This window comes from Primulina tabacum, chromosome 10, assembly GCF_025594145.1.
Source record: "Primulina tabacum isolate GXHZ01 chromosome 10, ASM2559414v2, whole genome shotgun sequence".
In the NCBI taxonomy this organism is placed as follows: Eukaryota; Viridiplantae; Streptophyta; class Magnoliopsida; order Lamiales; family Gesneriaceae; genus Primulina; species Primulina tabacum.
Window position 1 is genome coordinate 31,778,438 of NC_134559.1, and position 17,918 is coordinate 31,796,355.

The window sequence follows — 17,918 nt, forward strand, 5'->3', positions numbered from 1 at the left end:
CAAATTTTCAAGCAAGGATTTTCGGGCCTCGACACATGTCGTGTCATCGCATGGAATTGAAGTTGATAAAGCAAAAGTTGATGTCATTGCCAATTTACCCCCTCCAAAAACCATTAAAGAAATTCGCTCATTTTTGGGACATGCTGGATTTTATCGTAGGTTTATAAAGGACTTTAGTTTAATCTCTAAACCCATTTGTAACCTCTTAACAAAAGACACTGCATTTGAGTGGACTCAAGAATGTCAAAATGCTTTTGATAAAATTATTCGACATTTAACATCAGTTCCTATCATGCAACCTCCTGACTGGTCTTTAGCATTTGAAATCATGTGCGATGCGAGTGATTATGCAGTCGGTGCAGTACTGGGTCAAAGAAGAAACGGTAAGCCTTATGTGATATATTATGCAAGTAGAACTTTAAACAATGCTCAAATGAATTACTCCACAACTGAAAAAGAACTACTTGCTGTAATATTTACATTAGATAAATTTCGTTCTTATTTGATTGGATCAACGACTATTGTGTTTACTGATCATTCTGCTATTAGATATTTGTTGACCAAACAGGATGCAAAGCCACGACTGATACGATAGATTTGTTACTCCAAGAATTTGACATTGTGATCAAAGATAAAAAAGGAACCGAGAATGTTGTAGCCGATCATTTATCGAGACTAGTAACATGATCATCTTGTGAAATGACACCAATTAACGATAATTTTCCTGATGAACATCTATTTTCAGTTACTACTACACCTTGGTTTGCTAACATAGTAAATTTTCTTGTGACAGGAAAAATGCCACCGCAATGGAGTTCCCAAGATAAAAGAAAATTTTTGAATGAGGTAAAAAACTTTTATTGGGATGATCCGTATCTGTTCAAGTATTGTCCAGATCAAATTTTTCGACGTTGCATACCCGACAATGAGGTAAGTAGTGTCATTAAATTTTGTCATTCAGAAGCATGCAGAGGACATTTTTCTTCAAAGAAAACGGCTACAAAAATCTTGCAGTGTGGATTTTATTGGCCCACTTTGTTTAAAGACACCCACGAAATCTACAAGATCTGTGAAAATTGTCAAAAATTGGGTGCTATTTCAAAAAGAAACATGATGCCTTTGAATCCTATCATTGAAATTGAAATCTTTGACTGTTGGGGAATTGATTTTATGGGACCTTTTCCATCGTCGTTTGGATACTTGTATATTTTAGTTGCAGTTGATTATGTTTCCAAATGGATAGAGGCAATTCCATGTCGAAAAAATGATCATAAAATCGTCATCAAATTTTTAAAAGAAAATATTTTTAGTAGATTTAGAATTCCTCGAGCCATGATAAGTGATGGGGGAACTCACTTTGTTAATAAACCATTTGCTTCATTAATGAAAAAATATGGTATTACTCATAAAGTAACTACTCCTTATCATCCTCAAACAAATGAACAAGTTGAATTAGCTAATAGGGAGATAAAACAAATTTTGGAAAAAACTGTTAACTCAAATTGAAAAGATTGGTCTCTGCGACTTAATGATGCACTTTGGGCATATCGAACAGCTTTTAAAACATCATTGAATATGTCTACCTATAGGTTGGTTTATGGAAAACATTGTCATTTGCCTGTGGAATTGGAACATAAAGCTTATTGGGCGATCAAAACTTTAAATTCAAGCATGGATGATGCCAACAAATTGCGTAAATTGCAACTTAATGAACTTGATGAACTTAGAAATGACGCGTATGAGAATTCAAGGATTTATAAAGCAAAAATCAAATCATTTCATGATAAAACAATTCTTAGAAAATCTTTTGAGATTGGTAAAAAAGTTTTGCTTTATAATTCTCGACTTCACATATTCCCAGGAAAATTACGATAAAGATGGACAGGCCCATATGTTGTAAAGTATGTGTATACATATGGAGCTGTGGATATTGAAAATCCTTAAAATAGTGATATTTTTAAAGTAAATAGACAAAGGCTTAAACCATTTTTAGAAAATGAAATCTTTCAAGAAGAGTTTATTTCCCTTTCTGATCCTTGATTTTTTTTTTGTTGCATTTAAGTTTGTTTGTTTTTATTTCAGGATTTCTTAATATTTTTATTTTCCCGTTAAATGGCGGATAACGGTACTCCGTGACTCTCATAGTCGGTTAAATCAGTTTCCCACAATTGCTGATACAAAAATAAAAAAAAATAATTTCTTTTCTTTTCGAAAAGGATGAAATTCTCTCAAAAATTTGTAAATATTTTCCCTCTGTTTCTGAAAATGTTCTAAGAAAAATTTATGCAGAAAGGTGTGAAAGATTGAGATTTCTAATGCAAAATGGAATTCCAGAAGATATTCGTCTTGTAATAGAAGCTAAGGTCCGATTAGGAGGAGAAGTTCCACAATCATTGCTCATTCGGTATTTGCCTAGATTAGGAAAAAGCACTTATGCGAAAAAACGAAGGGCCAAAATTTTAGGGGTTTGTCATAAGTGTGCAAGATGGACTTGTGACAAACGATGTAGATCTTTGGGATGTGTTTCCAATAATAGAGAAGATAAAATTGGTTTCATTAAGAATGGGCTGAGTAAGGAGTCTTTAGATAACATCTTATTGACTCTTGAGACGCATTCTAGTGGACATGTGCATATTGAACTTCTCCGTTTATAGAAACAATTCCAAGATGAGCGTCATAGTCTTGGGAATCCGACTAAAAAAGACCCTGTTTGCCAATTTATAAGAAAATTGGATGGGAAGCATATCCTCGACTCATAGAAGGCGTTGAAGCCGTTTCTGGACGTAAAACCAGAGGAAAATTGTGAGCCACAATCACACTACTGTTTATATGCGTGTGTCATTATTTTTTTTACTATTTATTCTGTTTACAGCTGTGACCCATAGTTTTGTCATGATAACATATTACTCCTATAAAATCTCTCATCTTTCTCTCTATTTTCGCAGAAAAAAAAAAAGAAAGTAAAAACATGGCTGGATCCTCTGCACAAACATTGAAAAATATTTGTGTATTTTGTGGGTCGAGTCCTGGAAAAAATGAAGTGTTTGTAGAAGCAACGAATAATTTTGGAAAGATATTGGCTGAGAGAAAAATTCACTTGGTATATGGGGGAGGTAATATTGGGTTAATGGGATCTGTTTCAACATCTGCTCATCTTGGAGGTAGTCAGGTTTTGGGAATTATTCCTACAGCTTTAGCTGAAGGAAATATTACAGGTGTTACGATTGGGAAGGAATTAAAAGTTTCTTCTATGTATGAAAGAATCACTCAAATGATTGAAAATTCTAATGCTTTTATTGCACTACCAGGTGGTTTTGGTACATTAGAAGAAATTTTTCATACTGTTTCTTGGACACAACTTAATATCCATAATAAACTTGTGGGCTTGTTGAATATCAATAATTATTTTGACAGTTTATTGACATTTCTTGATAAAGCTGTGGAACAGAATTTCATTTCAGAAAATTCACGACGGATGCTCATCTGTGCTTCGACTGCCGACCAATTAATTGATGATTTGGAAGCTTTTGTTCATAAGCCTGATCCGATGATAACAAACATCAATTGGTCGCAATCAAGCAGTAAGAAAAGGAAGTTGGATCATTGATTCAAAAGTCGTGGATTGGTTTGCGTTTGTTTCAGTTTGTTATCTTCAATAAAATTCCAGGTGATATCTCTTTCATTACGTACTCTTTATTAATAGTTATTTTGACATTAGGGACAATGTCATATTCTGATTGGGGGGAGAACAAACTTATAAAAAAAATAAAATTTTAAAAAATAAAAAAATAAAAAAAAATAATATATATTATTTTAAAATAAAATCATGTTTATTGTTTGTATCTTAGTAATTTTTGCAAATATTGTCATACATTACATGTTTGAAATATTTAAATTAGAACATGCATTAATCTATTTAAGAATTTTTAAATTTTTATTTGAAAAAAAAAGTCAATTTTAATATTCTGATCAATATAAAAATATGATTTATGAAATCTTTTTGAGTGATTAACCATTGTGATAATATCAGGTATTAAAGTATATGGCCCAAGATATACCTTATAAGAGTGCCTATAATTTTAAACTCACACATATTTTGTGAGTGAGTGGAGAGGACTGAGAAAACAGCTTTCGAGTCTTTATTGATCATGAGAGAGACTATCTATTGTTAAGATCTTGAGTTCTTATTTTGAAGAAAAAAAAATGATATTTCCTGAAAAAAAAAGGGAGAAAAATACAAAAAGAAAGATATTGAATATCTATGTAATTTTTAAGTTATATGCTACGACCCATATATCTCTCATAAAAAAAAACAAAAAACAAAAAAGAGAGAGAAATTTATTGTACAAATTAAATAAATATGTGGTCAAGAAGCATAAACTTAGTCTGATTCCATGATGTTATGCAAAAATATATATATATATATATATATCAGGAAAAAATATATAATAAGAACAACTAGATTTTGAATCAATGGATTTTCTATCTTTTAATTAGTTTGGCTCGTTTGTCTGTCTGCATTCTGTAAACCATTTTTCTGAGCATTTATCTGTATTCCAACTCCATGAGAGAAATCGTTGCCATAAATTGAAACATTTATTAACCTGTGAGGATATGGAGTTGAGACTCTTACTAGAAATTTCTGAAGGTCGTGTACATTTAACTACCTGAAATAAGCTTTGAATTGATCATCTCAAATTATTTCATAAATTATAACTATGATTATCTTGATATAACTTTGACAGTTTTCAAATTTAATTTAAACACTTAGATAGTTTTGAGTACATTTCTATTTAAATTAATCAATATGTTTTGTATTGCTATTAACGCTTAAATTTCTAGGGACTAGCAATAAGCTGGTTGGGAGGTGTGATAAACATAAAAATTGTACATTAATTAAATGTTTTATAATATAAATATATAGTTTTTGTTTTATTAAATGTTTAAATATTATATGTTTTATAATAAATTGTATAAAATATAAGTTGTTGTGTAATTACAAGTTTTTACTATTTTTTAAAGGTTCGATAAAACAAGAATAAACTTGGTGTTTCAAATGGGATTAAGATGATTCTTGGACCTGTAGAAATTTGATGTTAATATCTACAATATTGGTGTCAAGCATGAGATAAAAATCCTCTCACAATTGGGATCATATTAAGCAACAAATAAAGATACCAAAGGAGTGGCAGTTTTACCATGCTCTAGTATTTTGACCATATCTCTCAAATTACTTGGTCAAATGATTTGAAAAAAATACCACAACTAGACAACTCAATTATCCACATGTTTCTTTTTATGTGAAGAAGCAAATTCCAAGAAGAAGATTTTCAAAAGTGATGTGTAATATAATATAATATCTTGGAACATCAATGAAGACTTTTGTGCAAAAAAATAATATTTTATTTGTGGTTGTCTCCCCAAATTTGGCTATAAATAGGGGTGCATTGTAATGTATTGAGATATCCCTCATTCTATGAACAAACCTTTGAGTTCATAATATTTCTCTCTATATTTTTCTTTTATTTCTTCATTTAAATATAATTAGCATGTTAATTTCATATTCAAAGTTTTACACTTTGAGTAATGAATAGCTAACTTCCTAAAGTTGAGATGAAAAGGTGAAACTCTTGGCATGATAATAAGGTTACTAAAAGGTAAGAATCTATGTTTTATATTATTTAATCATTATTTATTGTTTATGTTATATTTATTTCTTTAAGCATTTTTATACCCTACTTATAAGTGGGAGTTTTGATTTATTGTTGCTATATGTTACACTAAATTCTTGGAACCATTTAAATGTTAGTTTGGTGTTACCAACCATTTAAAGTGGATGCTTTGATTTATTATATATGAATATATTATAATATTTAATTCTTGTAACCATTTAAATGTTTGTTTGGTTTTACCAACCATTTAAAGTGGGAACCTTGATTTACTATATATAAATATATCATAATATTAATTTCTTGGTACCATTTAAATGTTAGTTTTGTTTTACCAACCATTTAAAGTGGGAACCTTGATTCAGTGTTTACAAATTTATATAGCACAATAAATACTTGACCGCATTTATAAGTTTTGGTATATATTATATACTTATAAGATAATAATATATAACATAATATAAATGTGATTATTTAATATATAGGAACAATTTTATTAAGTGGATTTCAATAATGTTCGTTAATGTTAACTTTATTAAAATACCAAGAGTGGATCCTTTAATCTCAACTACTTAAATTAAAATTTGAACAATTAAAATTTACCCATTAAAGATTCAAACAATTAAAATTAAAAAGAAACAAAAACAAAAACAAAACAAAAAGTCATTGTAGTGGACTTGTAATTACCTTAGCTTCCTTGTGGATACGATATTCGGACTCACCGAATTATACTACTTGTGGACAACCTGCTCTTGGGAGTGCAACAATCTAAGTCGCAACATTTCTACTAATAGAACATCTTTAAAAGTAAAGTTACCATGGCTAAGCTTACCCTTACCCACAGTTCTACCTTTGGAATTGTCCCCGAAACTGATGTTTGGACCACTGTATTTGATCAGTTGAGATAATGCACTTGCATCTCCTTTCATATGTCGCGAACATCCACTGTCCAAATACCATATTGAGTTCTTGTTTGTACCTGTTACCTGCAATCACACACATAGTATAACTTGGTACCCATATCTATTTGGGTCCTGAACTGATTAGTCCCTTAGGAACCCACACTTGGATTAGTCTAACAGACTTTCCAGTAGCTGTATTCCAAATGGTTTTTCTCGGCTTTTGTGTGCTTGGTGTGTAGTGTACAGATGATACAATATGTGTTTTAGCTTTATTCAACTGATTGTTTAGTCTATATCTCTTCTGAAATGGCTTGCAGTTATAGTAATTGAAATAGCTATTCGAAAAGTTCTTGTGAAACCTCTTTGACGACTGACTTTGTGAATCAGTTGAGAATTTTTTATTATAACCAATCCCATATCTTCTAGCCTTGTTCATATTCTCAGTAGGTTGCTCAATCAGTTTACTGGGCTCAATTTGTTCTTGTACCACTGTTGTTTTGACAAAATGAATGTATTTTCTTTTGTCTTTTTTAGCTTTGGTTGAGTATCATTTGAATACATTTCTCCTTGAGTGTTGAACCCTAAACCAGTTTTATCAGAAACCAATTTTTGTGAGTTCTGCATCTCATTCAGTGCAGTAGATGACTTTTTCCAAGACTGAATGAGCTCAGTCTGTTTTGAGTTTTCAAGAATCAACTTCAGGATTAATGAATGATTTTTGTTTCTCTCTGCTTTTAACGCAGAAATTTCCCTTTTTAGACTCAACCCATCAACTGATTCATCAGTTTTTGTTTTATTGTCTGTGGGATCAGTTTGCTTTGCTTTGATTTTTTCAAATGATGATGCAAGCTTTTGATACTCATTTACCATGTCATGTAGTGTTAGAATGAGTTCTTCTCGTGTGAAATCAGTTGAGCTGAAATCAAATACCTGTTGGCTAGATGATTCTTCTTCTGCATCATTAGCCATTAAGCACTTGACTTCCTCATCATCACTAGAGCTGCATGAGCTCTCTGGTTCTGACTCCTCACTGTCAGTTTTTGCCCATTTAGATTTGTTTTCTTCAGCTAAGAGTACCTCATGTTTCTTTCTGAAGGACTTCTTATCTTCCTTGGGTCTTCTTTTGTGTTCATATGATTTCTTTCTTCTATCAGTTAAGCCTTGACTGTCCTTCTTGGGTTTAGGACAATCAGCAATAAAGTGACCTGATTTGCCACAGTTGTAGCAGGCATTTGATTCATCTTTGGAGCTGTTCCTTTGGTATGGCTTCTGGAAGTTTCCTTGATTCTTTCTCATGAACCTTCCAAATTTTTTGATGAACAATGACATAGCATCACTTCTCAACTGATCAGCAGATTTCTCGACTGAACTGATTGGTTCTGTTCTGACAGCAGCTAGAGCGGTTGTGGCTGCAGGGGTAGATGGTTCTCCTTCTCTGATCCGCAGCTCTAATTGATAAGCCTTTAAATCAGCAAACAGATCATGAAATTCAATCTGGTTCAGATCTTTGGACTCCCTCATTGCCATGGTCTTGACATCCCATTCCTTGGGAAGACCTCTCATTACCTTCAGTGCAATCTCTTTGTTGGTATACACTTTTCCAATTGCACTTAACTCATTGATGATACTGCTTAATCTTTCATCATACTCGTGCATTGATTCTCCTACTTTCATTTTGATGTTATCAAACTTTTGAACAGCAACAGAAAGTTTATTTTCTTTGGTTTGATCATTTCCTTCATACAGCTGGATCAGCTTTTCCCAAATTTCTTTGGCTGTCTTACACATCTTTATATTGCTGAAGGTTACTTTGTCCAGTGTTTTGTACAGAATGTCTTTAGCCACATTATCAAGATTTGCTTTTCTTTTATCTTCAGTTGTCCATTCATCTCTGGGCTTTTCTATTCTTTGTGGTGCCCCTTCTGTTATGGCAACTGATGTATTTGTTTTTAGAATCTTCACGGGTCCATTAATTATGACATACCACATGTCATCATCTTGTGCAGCTAAATGACCCTGCAATGTGATTTTCCAATCATCAAATTCTACTCTGGAGAACATAGGAATTTTGTTGAATGAAGTCATGCTAGCAAGTTTATAGATCAAAAGTATTCAAGAACAAGATTCAACCGCTCTGATACCACTTGATAGGATCGATTAACGTATCAAGAGTGTTTAGAAGGGGGGGGGGGGTTGAATATACACTCACAATTAAAACTGATCTTTTCGAATTTTGAGTTCTGTTTGGTGACAAACTGATTCTCGGAATCTTGTTGGTCAATGACAATCAGTTAAACTAAAGTAGTTGTGGAAAGTAACTGACTGAAAGATAGAATACAAAAATAAAATACACAATGATTGTTTCTGGATGTTCGGAGATTTCAATTACTCCTACGTCACCCTTTCTATCTCAAGGTTAGGATTTCCACTAAAAGACTTTGATCGAATACAAGATTTGTACTGATACACTTCAGTTTGGACTTATCACTGCCAAAAACTGAAACTCTTAATATTACAAAATGTTCTCAGTGCGTAACTGATCTTAGCACTATCGAATTTAATGATTATTACAAAGTGCTAGTGAGCTCAAATTGTATCCTTGACTGCTACGAATAAATCTAATAAGAGTGAGCTAAGATTTTGGCAGAATAACAACAAGCTTTGAATGGAATGATCTTCTTATTCTTCAGCTGTTCTTCTGTCATATTTATAAGCTTCCCTTCCAACGGTAACTTGAGATATATTTGAATCTTTGTATCCGTTGATTGCCACTTCATTATTTCTTGGGCATTGTTTGCTTCATTTATTGTTATGCGGCGTCTTAACTGCTTTAGCCGAAATGTGTTGTTCTAAGCTGTATTGATTGAAGTGCGGCGTTTCATATTCAGTTGCAGTCTTCTATGTCTCTTTGTTTGTCGAATGTTCTTTCCTGAGACATGTTCAGTTGAAGGATGCTTAGCTTAAAAGCATACGGCTGAATGTATCAACTGATCGGTTTCCAACTGATCAGTTTTCTTTATTAGATCAGCTGATTTCAGTTGTTAAGTCCAGTTGCTGAATATAATCGCGCGTATCAGTTGGTTGATCAGTTTGTCAAACTCCAGAATTTAGAGTATGGTTTTCAACAGTTATTATCATAATAATAACGCCCATACTCATTATTTATAATATATCATGCATATATTATAAACAGTAAACAAAACAAGGATGATCAATCGCCCCAAAACTAGTGGCCCGTGTGAGCTAAACACGGGCCTAGGTCCAATCCTAGGGAAATGCATGGGATGCAAATGCAACTATTACATAAGCTTCCAATATTTACATGTCTTCGATCTTCATATTCATCAAGGTCACCATCTTCTAATCTTGATCTAACACTATACTAATATTTACAAATAAATATCCATGGCAAATAGGATACATCTCATGGGGTAGAAACGAGCCATAAACAAAGCCCACTTTAAATTTGATAATTATTACAATCATTCAACACAAAATATCCTAGCAAATTGGGCTTGGGCTTTTGATCATCATTCATGCATAATATCACATATCATACACCATGAATTAATTATCACAATAATCAATTGATCAAATATTATATATCTTGATCCAATCACTAACCGCCACGATTATAAACTAAATTAACAAAGTATACAACTCCTTTGTCTACTTTCTAATTAATTTATTTATAACCGAATTTTTTGTAAATCACCATTTACTATAAATAATTAAATTCCAACTTCAATTATTTATTTTATGAGATAATATATACAACTTTTGTTGATTTAAACTTAAGGGCCCAAAAAATCATTTTTCACCAAAAAAAAATTTGGCCCATTTAAATTCACAAATTGTGTTAGCCATCTAATGGCCCAACAACTTCAAGGCCCATGACTCTTTGATATTCCAAAACACTTTTGGAAACCCTAGTCGTCATCGCCGTCGCCGGAGCTCCATCGACGGATTCCGGCCAACAAAATTTTTTTTTAAATTTTTCGAAGGGGGCCGTTAGGGCAGCCCCTTGGGCTTCCCTTGCTGCCCGAAATGGGCAGCCACTCGGGCAGCCCGAGCTGCTCGAAATCGGCAGCAACATGCTGCTCAAAATTGCCCCCAAAACCGGCCTCGATTTTTATTGCAAAAATTATCTCATGCGGTTAAAATCGATCTCAATATAATATCATGAATATGCTACACAAAATAGTAGCCATAGCTCTGATACCACTTGAAAAGGATCGTTTTAAGATGTCCAAATGCGCAACGGAAGTTTCAAAAATTAATTTTCTTAGCAAAACCAAGCATCTCAACCACTATAGTGTGTAGCAAATACATAAAACACATATGACATTCATAGGGTGTTTTAGAAATTTTACCTATCAATCACAAATGATTGATGATAGCACCAACTTAGTTGTCAAACAACTAAGCTCTTGAATGGATGACTCAATCTACAAGCTTCCAATGAGCACTTCTTGCTCAAAATAAAGCCCACCATCAACAACCTAGTTCCCCTCTAATTTTACACTAGAAAAATTAGATGATTTTTCTTTTGAGAAGTGTTTTCTTTCCTCAAAAATTGAAGAAGAAAATTGAAGAAAAATGGGAGGAATATTTCGGCCAAGGGGAGGGGAGAAGAGAAGGAGGAAATTTTCTTGGTGTATGAAAAAGTGAAAAAATAGCATGTGCATGCCATGCCTTGTTTATTGAAAAAATTGCCTCCAACCTTTCATTCCCAAGCATGCAAATTATTTGGGCTTGTAACAATTACAAAGCTCATGGACTTAAATTTAAATGTCCCAAACAAATTTTATATCATTTAAACTTTACTTGATTTTACTCAAGCCCACTAGTTGAATAATTATTTTCGATTGGGCTCTACAAGGCCCAATGTTATTTAATTAATTCAACACTTGAATTAATTTAATTATTTGGACTCTACTAGGTCCACTAGTCTTTAATTAATTCAACACTTGAATTAATTTAATTTAGTCCATAATAATGTTTATTAAAATCACAATTTTCAAATACATTATTTATTTGGCCAACTTTTAATTTAGGAACACTTCCATAAATTAAATGTTATATTTCCCTCATAGAAGTCATACTTCTAATTTTTCCTTATGCTTATAAACTCCTTTATAAGCCGTTCAACACATTGAACTATTTTTCTTCTCAACGGGATCTAGTAATCTAGTACTTGTGTGGCCTTTAATGGTTCATTGATACAACTAGCAGTGGGTTCACATCTCCATGTGATTCAGGACTAAACATGTCCTTATATGAGCATATCCCAATTACTCAATTCTTACTTATCAACTCCTTAATAGTAAGAACGTCAAACTCAAGTCTGATAGTACCCAACCAATCATATTAAATGCCTAGCAACTTCGCTTACATGATTCCCTAGGTATCAAATGATAGTGCCTGCAATAACCATTCAATTATGGTTAGCGTACAGTACGATCTCTTCATCTCATATATCCTGACCGATTCGACAACTATTGGTATATCGAGAGCTGTCAAAGAATCGATACTATGTGTCATGTCGTAGTTGAATCGATGGTGTAATCTATGAAACCCCTTTCATAATTACCACCATACTCTGATCAGAGATTTCATACTACATATACATGTGATCACATAGGATTTTCATACCCGAAGGTAAGCGTTGAATCCCCTACTACAATGCATCAACTCCTATATGTTTCGACTAAACACCAAACCTTGCCACCTGATGACCCCATGAGAGTCGGTAAACAAGTCAAAGTGCAATGCTAGCATTTAGAGTCTCCATGTTGTCCCGGGTCATAAGGACTAATGGTGTACAACCATAAACTAGGACGTTTCCACTCGATAAGTGAGAACCACTTGGAAAGTCCTATATGGAGGGTTGTTCAGTGCACTCTACAAGAAGAACTTTCTGCATGTTCAGACATCACAATGTCCCCTACCAATGAAACATGGTACTCACATCGCAGATACTAGTCTTGAACTCGAGCGGCCTATATTCTTCTTTGCGGCGGCTGAATCGACTAGGAACTGTTTAGAATATACAGTATTCCAAATATGAGTTTCATGATACTCATCATATGAGCATCTCATATTCTTTCTACTATTTGTATATTCAAGGACTTTATCTATGCAACTAGTATAGGTATACAGATAAAGATGTGCCAAAACATTAATTTCAAATATTATTAAAATAAAGATTGTTTATACATAGAGTTTAAACATGAATCCTCGGCAAACACTTGGCTCGACGGGCACCTACTCTAACAAACCAGTTACTGGATCATGGTTACTCAGATAAACAATAGACTTAAAATTTAGGTGGTTCAACCTTTTATGTCATAACGAGTTCTTAGAAGATTTTGAAGCTATAAAACAAACTGGTGCATTAGGTTGATCAGTTCAACTGACTTTGTAAGTATTTCCACAACGATTGCTCGTTAAAATGATCTCATTAGTTGAGTTTCTAACTGAGAAAATGTGTATGTTGAACTGAACTGAGAAATTGTTGTCGCATAAATGACTGATGTTAATCAAGTTATACTTCAAATTCTCAACTAGTAGGACATCTTTGTTAATAAAGTTACCATGGATAAGCTTACCCTTACCCACAGTTTTATCTTTTGAGCTGTCTCCAAAACTGATTTTTGGACCAGTGTATTTGATCAGTTGAGATAGAAATTTGCATTCCTTGTCATATGTCCCGAGAATCCACTGTCTAGATACTAGATTGATTCCTTGTTTGTACCTGTTACCTGCAATCACACACAATGAATAATATTGGTACCCATATCTATTTGGGTCCTAAAATGATTAGTCTTTTAGGAACCCAGACTTGGATCAGTCTAACTGAATTTCCAGTTGTTGTGTTCCAAATGGTTTTTCCCGGCTTGTGTGTGCTTGGTGCGTTTTGTGCAGATGAGACAATATGTGCTTTAACCTTGTTGAACTGGTTGTTCAGTCGATATCTTTTCTGAACTGGCTTATAGTTATGGTGATTAGAATAACCATTTTGATAAATCAGGTGTTTATTGTTGAACCTTTTAGGTTGCCAGCTACACAAATCAGTTGAAGTTTTAGGGCTATAACCAATTCCATACCTTTTAGCCTTGCTCTTATTTTTAGTAGGCTGTTCAACTGGTCAACTCGACTCAGGTTGTTCTTGTACCACAACTTATTTGACAAAGTGAATGTATTTCCCTTTGCCCATGTTCAGTTTTGGCGGAGTATCACTGGTAGAAGTTTCATCATGATTGCTAAAACCTAAACCATTTTTATCGGTAAATGATTTTTGCATATCTTGCATTTCAGCTAGTGCAACTGACGATTTATTCCATGCCTGAATAAGCTCATTTTACTTTGAATTCTCAATCATTAACTGTTGAATCATAGATATCTTTCTTCTTTCAGCTTTCAGCTATGCAATCTCCCATTTAAGACTCAACTGTTCAACTGATTCATCAGTTTCAGTTTTATCGTCATTGGGATCAGTTTGCTTTGCTTTGGCCTTCTCAATTGAGAGAGCAAGCTTGTGATACTCATTGACCATGTCATGTAATGTAGAAATAAGTTCATCACGTGTAAAGTCAGTTGAACTAAAATCGAATATCTGCTCACTGGTTGATTCTAGTTCTGTGTCATCAGCCATCAGACTCTTGACTTCCTCATCATCACTGGAGCTGCCCTAGCTCTCTAGTTCTGATTCATCGCTGTCAGATTCAGCCCACTTGAATTTACTTTCTTCAGCTAGAAGAACATCGTGTTTCTTTCTGAATTATTTTTTATCTTCTTTGGTTCTTCTCCTGTGCTCATGAGATTTCTTTCCTTTCTCAGCTGATACTCGATTATCCTTCTTTGTCTTAAGACATTCATCAATCAAGTGTCCAGATTTGTCACAGTTGTAGCAAACATTTGGTTCTTCCTTAGTGTTATTTCTCTGATATTGTCTTTGAAAGGAGCCTTGATTTCTTCTCATGAATCTTCAAAATTTTTTGACAAATAATGACATTGTGTCATTGCTTAACTGATCAGCGGTTTTCTCAACTGAACCATTTGGTTCCAGTTTGACAGCACTAAGAGCTGTTGTAGCTGCTAATGTGGAAGGTTATCCTTATCTCGTTTGCAACTCGAACTCATCGGCCTTCAGATCAGCAAATAGATAATGTAATTCGACCTTATTCGGTTCTTTTGATTCTCTCATAGCCATTGTCTTAACATCCCACTCCTTGGGAAGACATCTAACAACTTTATGTGCAACTTCTTTATTTAAATACACCTTTCCAAGTGCATTGAGTTCGTTCATTATGCCAGTGATTCTTTCATCATATTCGTGCATAGATTCACCAATCTTCATTTTAATATTGCCGAATTTTTAAACAGCAACTGAAATTTTGTTTTCTTTGGTTTGCTTATTGCCTTCGCAGAGCTGAATCAACTTCTCCCAGATTTCTTTTGCACTTTTGCACATCTTTATTTTGCTGAAAGTGATTTTATCTAGCTTTTTGTACAAGATATTTTTGGCTACGTTGTCTAGATTGGCTTTTCTCTTATTCTCTGCTGTCCATTCTTCTCTTGGATTTTCAATGCGATGGGGTACACCATCAGTTATGGCAACAAAAATATTTGCTTTCAGTATTCTATCGGTCCGTTAATAATGACATACCACATGTCATCATCTTATGCAGATAGATGAGCCTGCATCCTAATCTTCCAGTCATTGAACTCTTCACTTGAGAACATAGGAATTTTGTTGAAGGATGACATGATGATCAGATTTTGTAGGTAGGAATAGTCAGGAACAAGATTCAACTGCCCTGATGCCACTTGACATGATTGATTGGTAGGTGAAAGTATGTTTAGAAGAGGGGTTGAACACTAGGTAATTATATCACCTTTCCGAATAATGAGTCAGTTTAGTGATAAACTGAACTCGAGAATCTTGTTATGTCAATATTTTCATTTAACTAATGAAAGTGCGAAAACAAACTGAATAACAGATAGAATATAACTGAAATTAAGAGACACGAGATATATGGATGTCGGAGATTTCAATCACTCCTATGTCACATCTTCTATCTAAAAGATATGATATTCACTAAAAGACTTTGATCAATACAAGACTTGTATAGACCCCCTTCAATTTTGGAATTAACAATGCTAAACTGAAACTCTTAGTTTCAATACAGTTTATCAGTTCTCAATTGATCTGAAACTACTTGGCACAACTGATCTCTTTAAGATCGAATAATACAACGATATATATATTTGTGCTTGTAAGCTCAATGTATAGCCCTTGAATGCTATGAATATATACGCTAAGTGTGAGCTTTTGAAAACTTTGAATATGAACAGAAAGCTTTGTGAGGATTTCAGCATAAAAACAACTTGGTTCTATATATCACTTGTTTTCTGAGCTGCTCTTCTCGGCTATTTATAGGATTTGCTTCCAACGGTAACAATAAGTGTGTTTCAATCTTTCTATCCGTTGTTTGCAACGTCAATATCCTTCTGACAGTCGTACACTTTAGCTTTGCTGATATGCGGCGTTCCCACTACATGTTACAGTATGCTTTTATACAGTTATCAGTTGATAGTTAAATTCCTTAACTGATGACGTGTCACACTATCTTATCAGTTTTGAAACGTCAACTACTCATTTTACTTAAAAAGTAATAGAAATTTTTTTTAAAAAAAAACCCTCACAAACATTTTGGCCGAACTCTTATACAAATCTATATAATATTTTGACACCATTTCTAAAATAAAACAACCAACTAATATTTGAAAAATCAAGGAAATAGTTTAAACATAAAACCAAACCTGAAAATCAATAATTTCAAAAGTATAGATCATACTAACCTCTCGAAAACTACTCAAAGCATAAATAAAAAGTCGTAAAATCCTTAACATAAATCATAAACATAAATCATAAGTGCGAAAAAATAGAAGTGCTAGTCCTCGGGTCATGTGCACTTTAGTCCAGCAAAGTCAACCATCAAGACCCTCATTATCATTATTATCATAATCACATGCATCGATCACATCTAGTGAGTCTAAAAACTCAACAACATATTCTTGATAACAAATAATAAGTATAAAAATCTCATGCAACTTTGAAAATACTTGTACGTAAAATAACATTTTCATGAAAATGCATAGACTTAAACATAAACATTTTTCTTTTTTTCATCATAAGCATATATGTTTTCCTTTTATTGAATTTGGATAGTTAATTGTAACTTTCGTATCAACATAAGGTCGATGGATCCATCTATCATGTAACCACAGTACTGAGCGGCGGGGACATCAGCGAGACTCTCACCCATCAACTAAACCTTGGCCTATCATCATCATATAGAAATATGATCGTCGAGTTCCCTCTGGGACTTTATCCCATAGACGGGCTCTCTCTAGAGCCTTCTCCCACGAATGGGCTCCCTCTGGGGCTTCTCCCATAAATAGGCTTTCTCTGAGCCTTTTCCCTCACGATATCCCCATTCATATCATCATATCATCATAATAGTCAAAATTACTTCACCTCCTCCAATGTTTAACATTTTCATCACTTTATAAAAATCAAGCATTTAACGTTTTTCTTTTAAACCAAGCATGCAACATATCTTTTAACGTTATCGTTTTACCATACAAATCCATAGACATTTAAATAAACATTTTAACATATTAAATCATAAAAATTCATAAACATTAAAAACCAAAAATTTAGCAGATTAAATAATAAACATTTTGACAAAAAAATCCACAAACATATAAAATTCCCTAAATATTTAAAATAATCATTTTAACATATATAAATTCATAAACAATTAAAATAATCATATTAACATATAAATTTCCTAAACGTTTAAAATAATCATATTATCATATAAAACATCATTCAGGACACTGCCATGACGGTTAATAATTTTCGGGTGTAAAATTACCATTTTACCCCTGACGTAAAAATTCACGTTTTTGATATTTTCTTAATTCCATCAACTCTACACCATCCCAAATAATTATTATAGCTTACATTAATTTTCTCATCATTTTATTTGGCTTAAATCGATGACTTTTAAATTAATTTTTAAATATAACATATTAATGCATTTTAATCTCGAATTAAACCAAACTTTAATATAAAATTCTCATATTAAAAATATAGACTTTTTATAATTATTTTCCCTAGTGAACCATGACTCGACCCCCGTGATCCGTATTTCGAATTTATAAACCATTAACACACCAAAACTGAACAAACCTTAACACCCTTGAGCCATGTTCGTTTTTTTTCTCGAGCCAAGCCCGAACCATGCATGACCGAACCCTGACCAGCCCCTCT

At 33.3% G+C, this 17,918-nt stretch overlaps 1 protein-coding gene across 1 annotated transcript in view; it reads left to right on the plus strand.

The window, feature by feature from the left end:
* LOC142505032 (uncharacterized) overlaps positions 1 to 17,918 on the plus strand; it is an 84,827-nt gene that overhangs the window by 13,616 nt on the left and 53,293 nt on the right. The window contains exon 5 of the mRNA XM_075617857.1: positions 794 to 1,491. Within this exon, the coding sequence (XP_075473972.1) occupies positions 794 to 1,491 (698 nt within the window). The remainder of the gene's footprint in view (positions 1 to 793; positions 1,492 to 17,918) is intronic.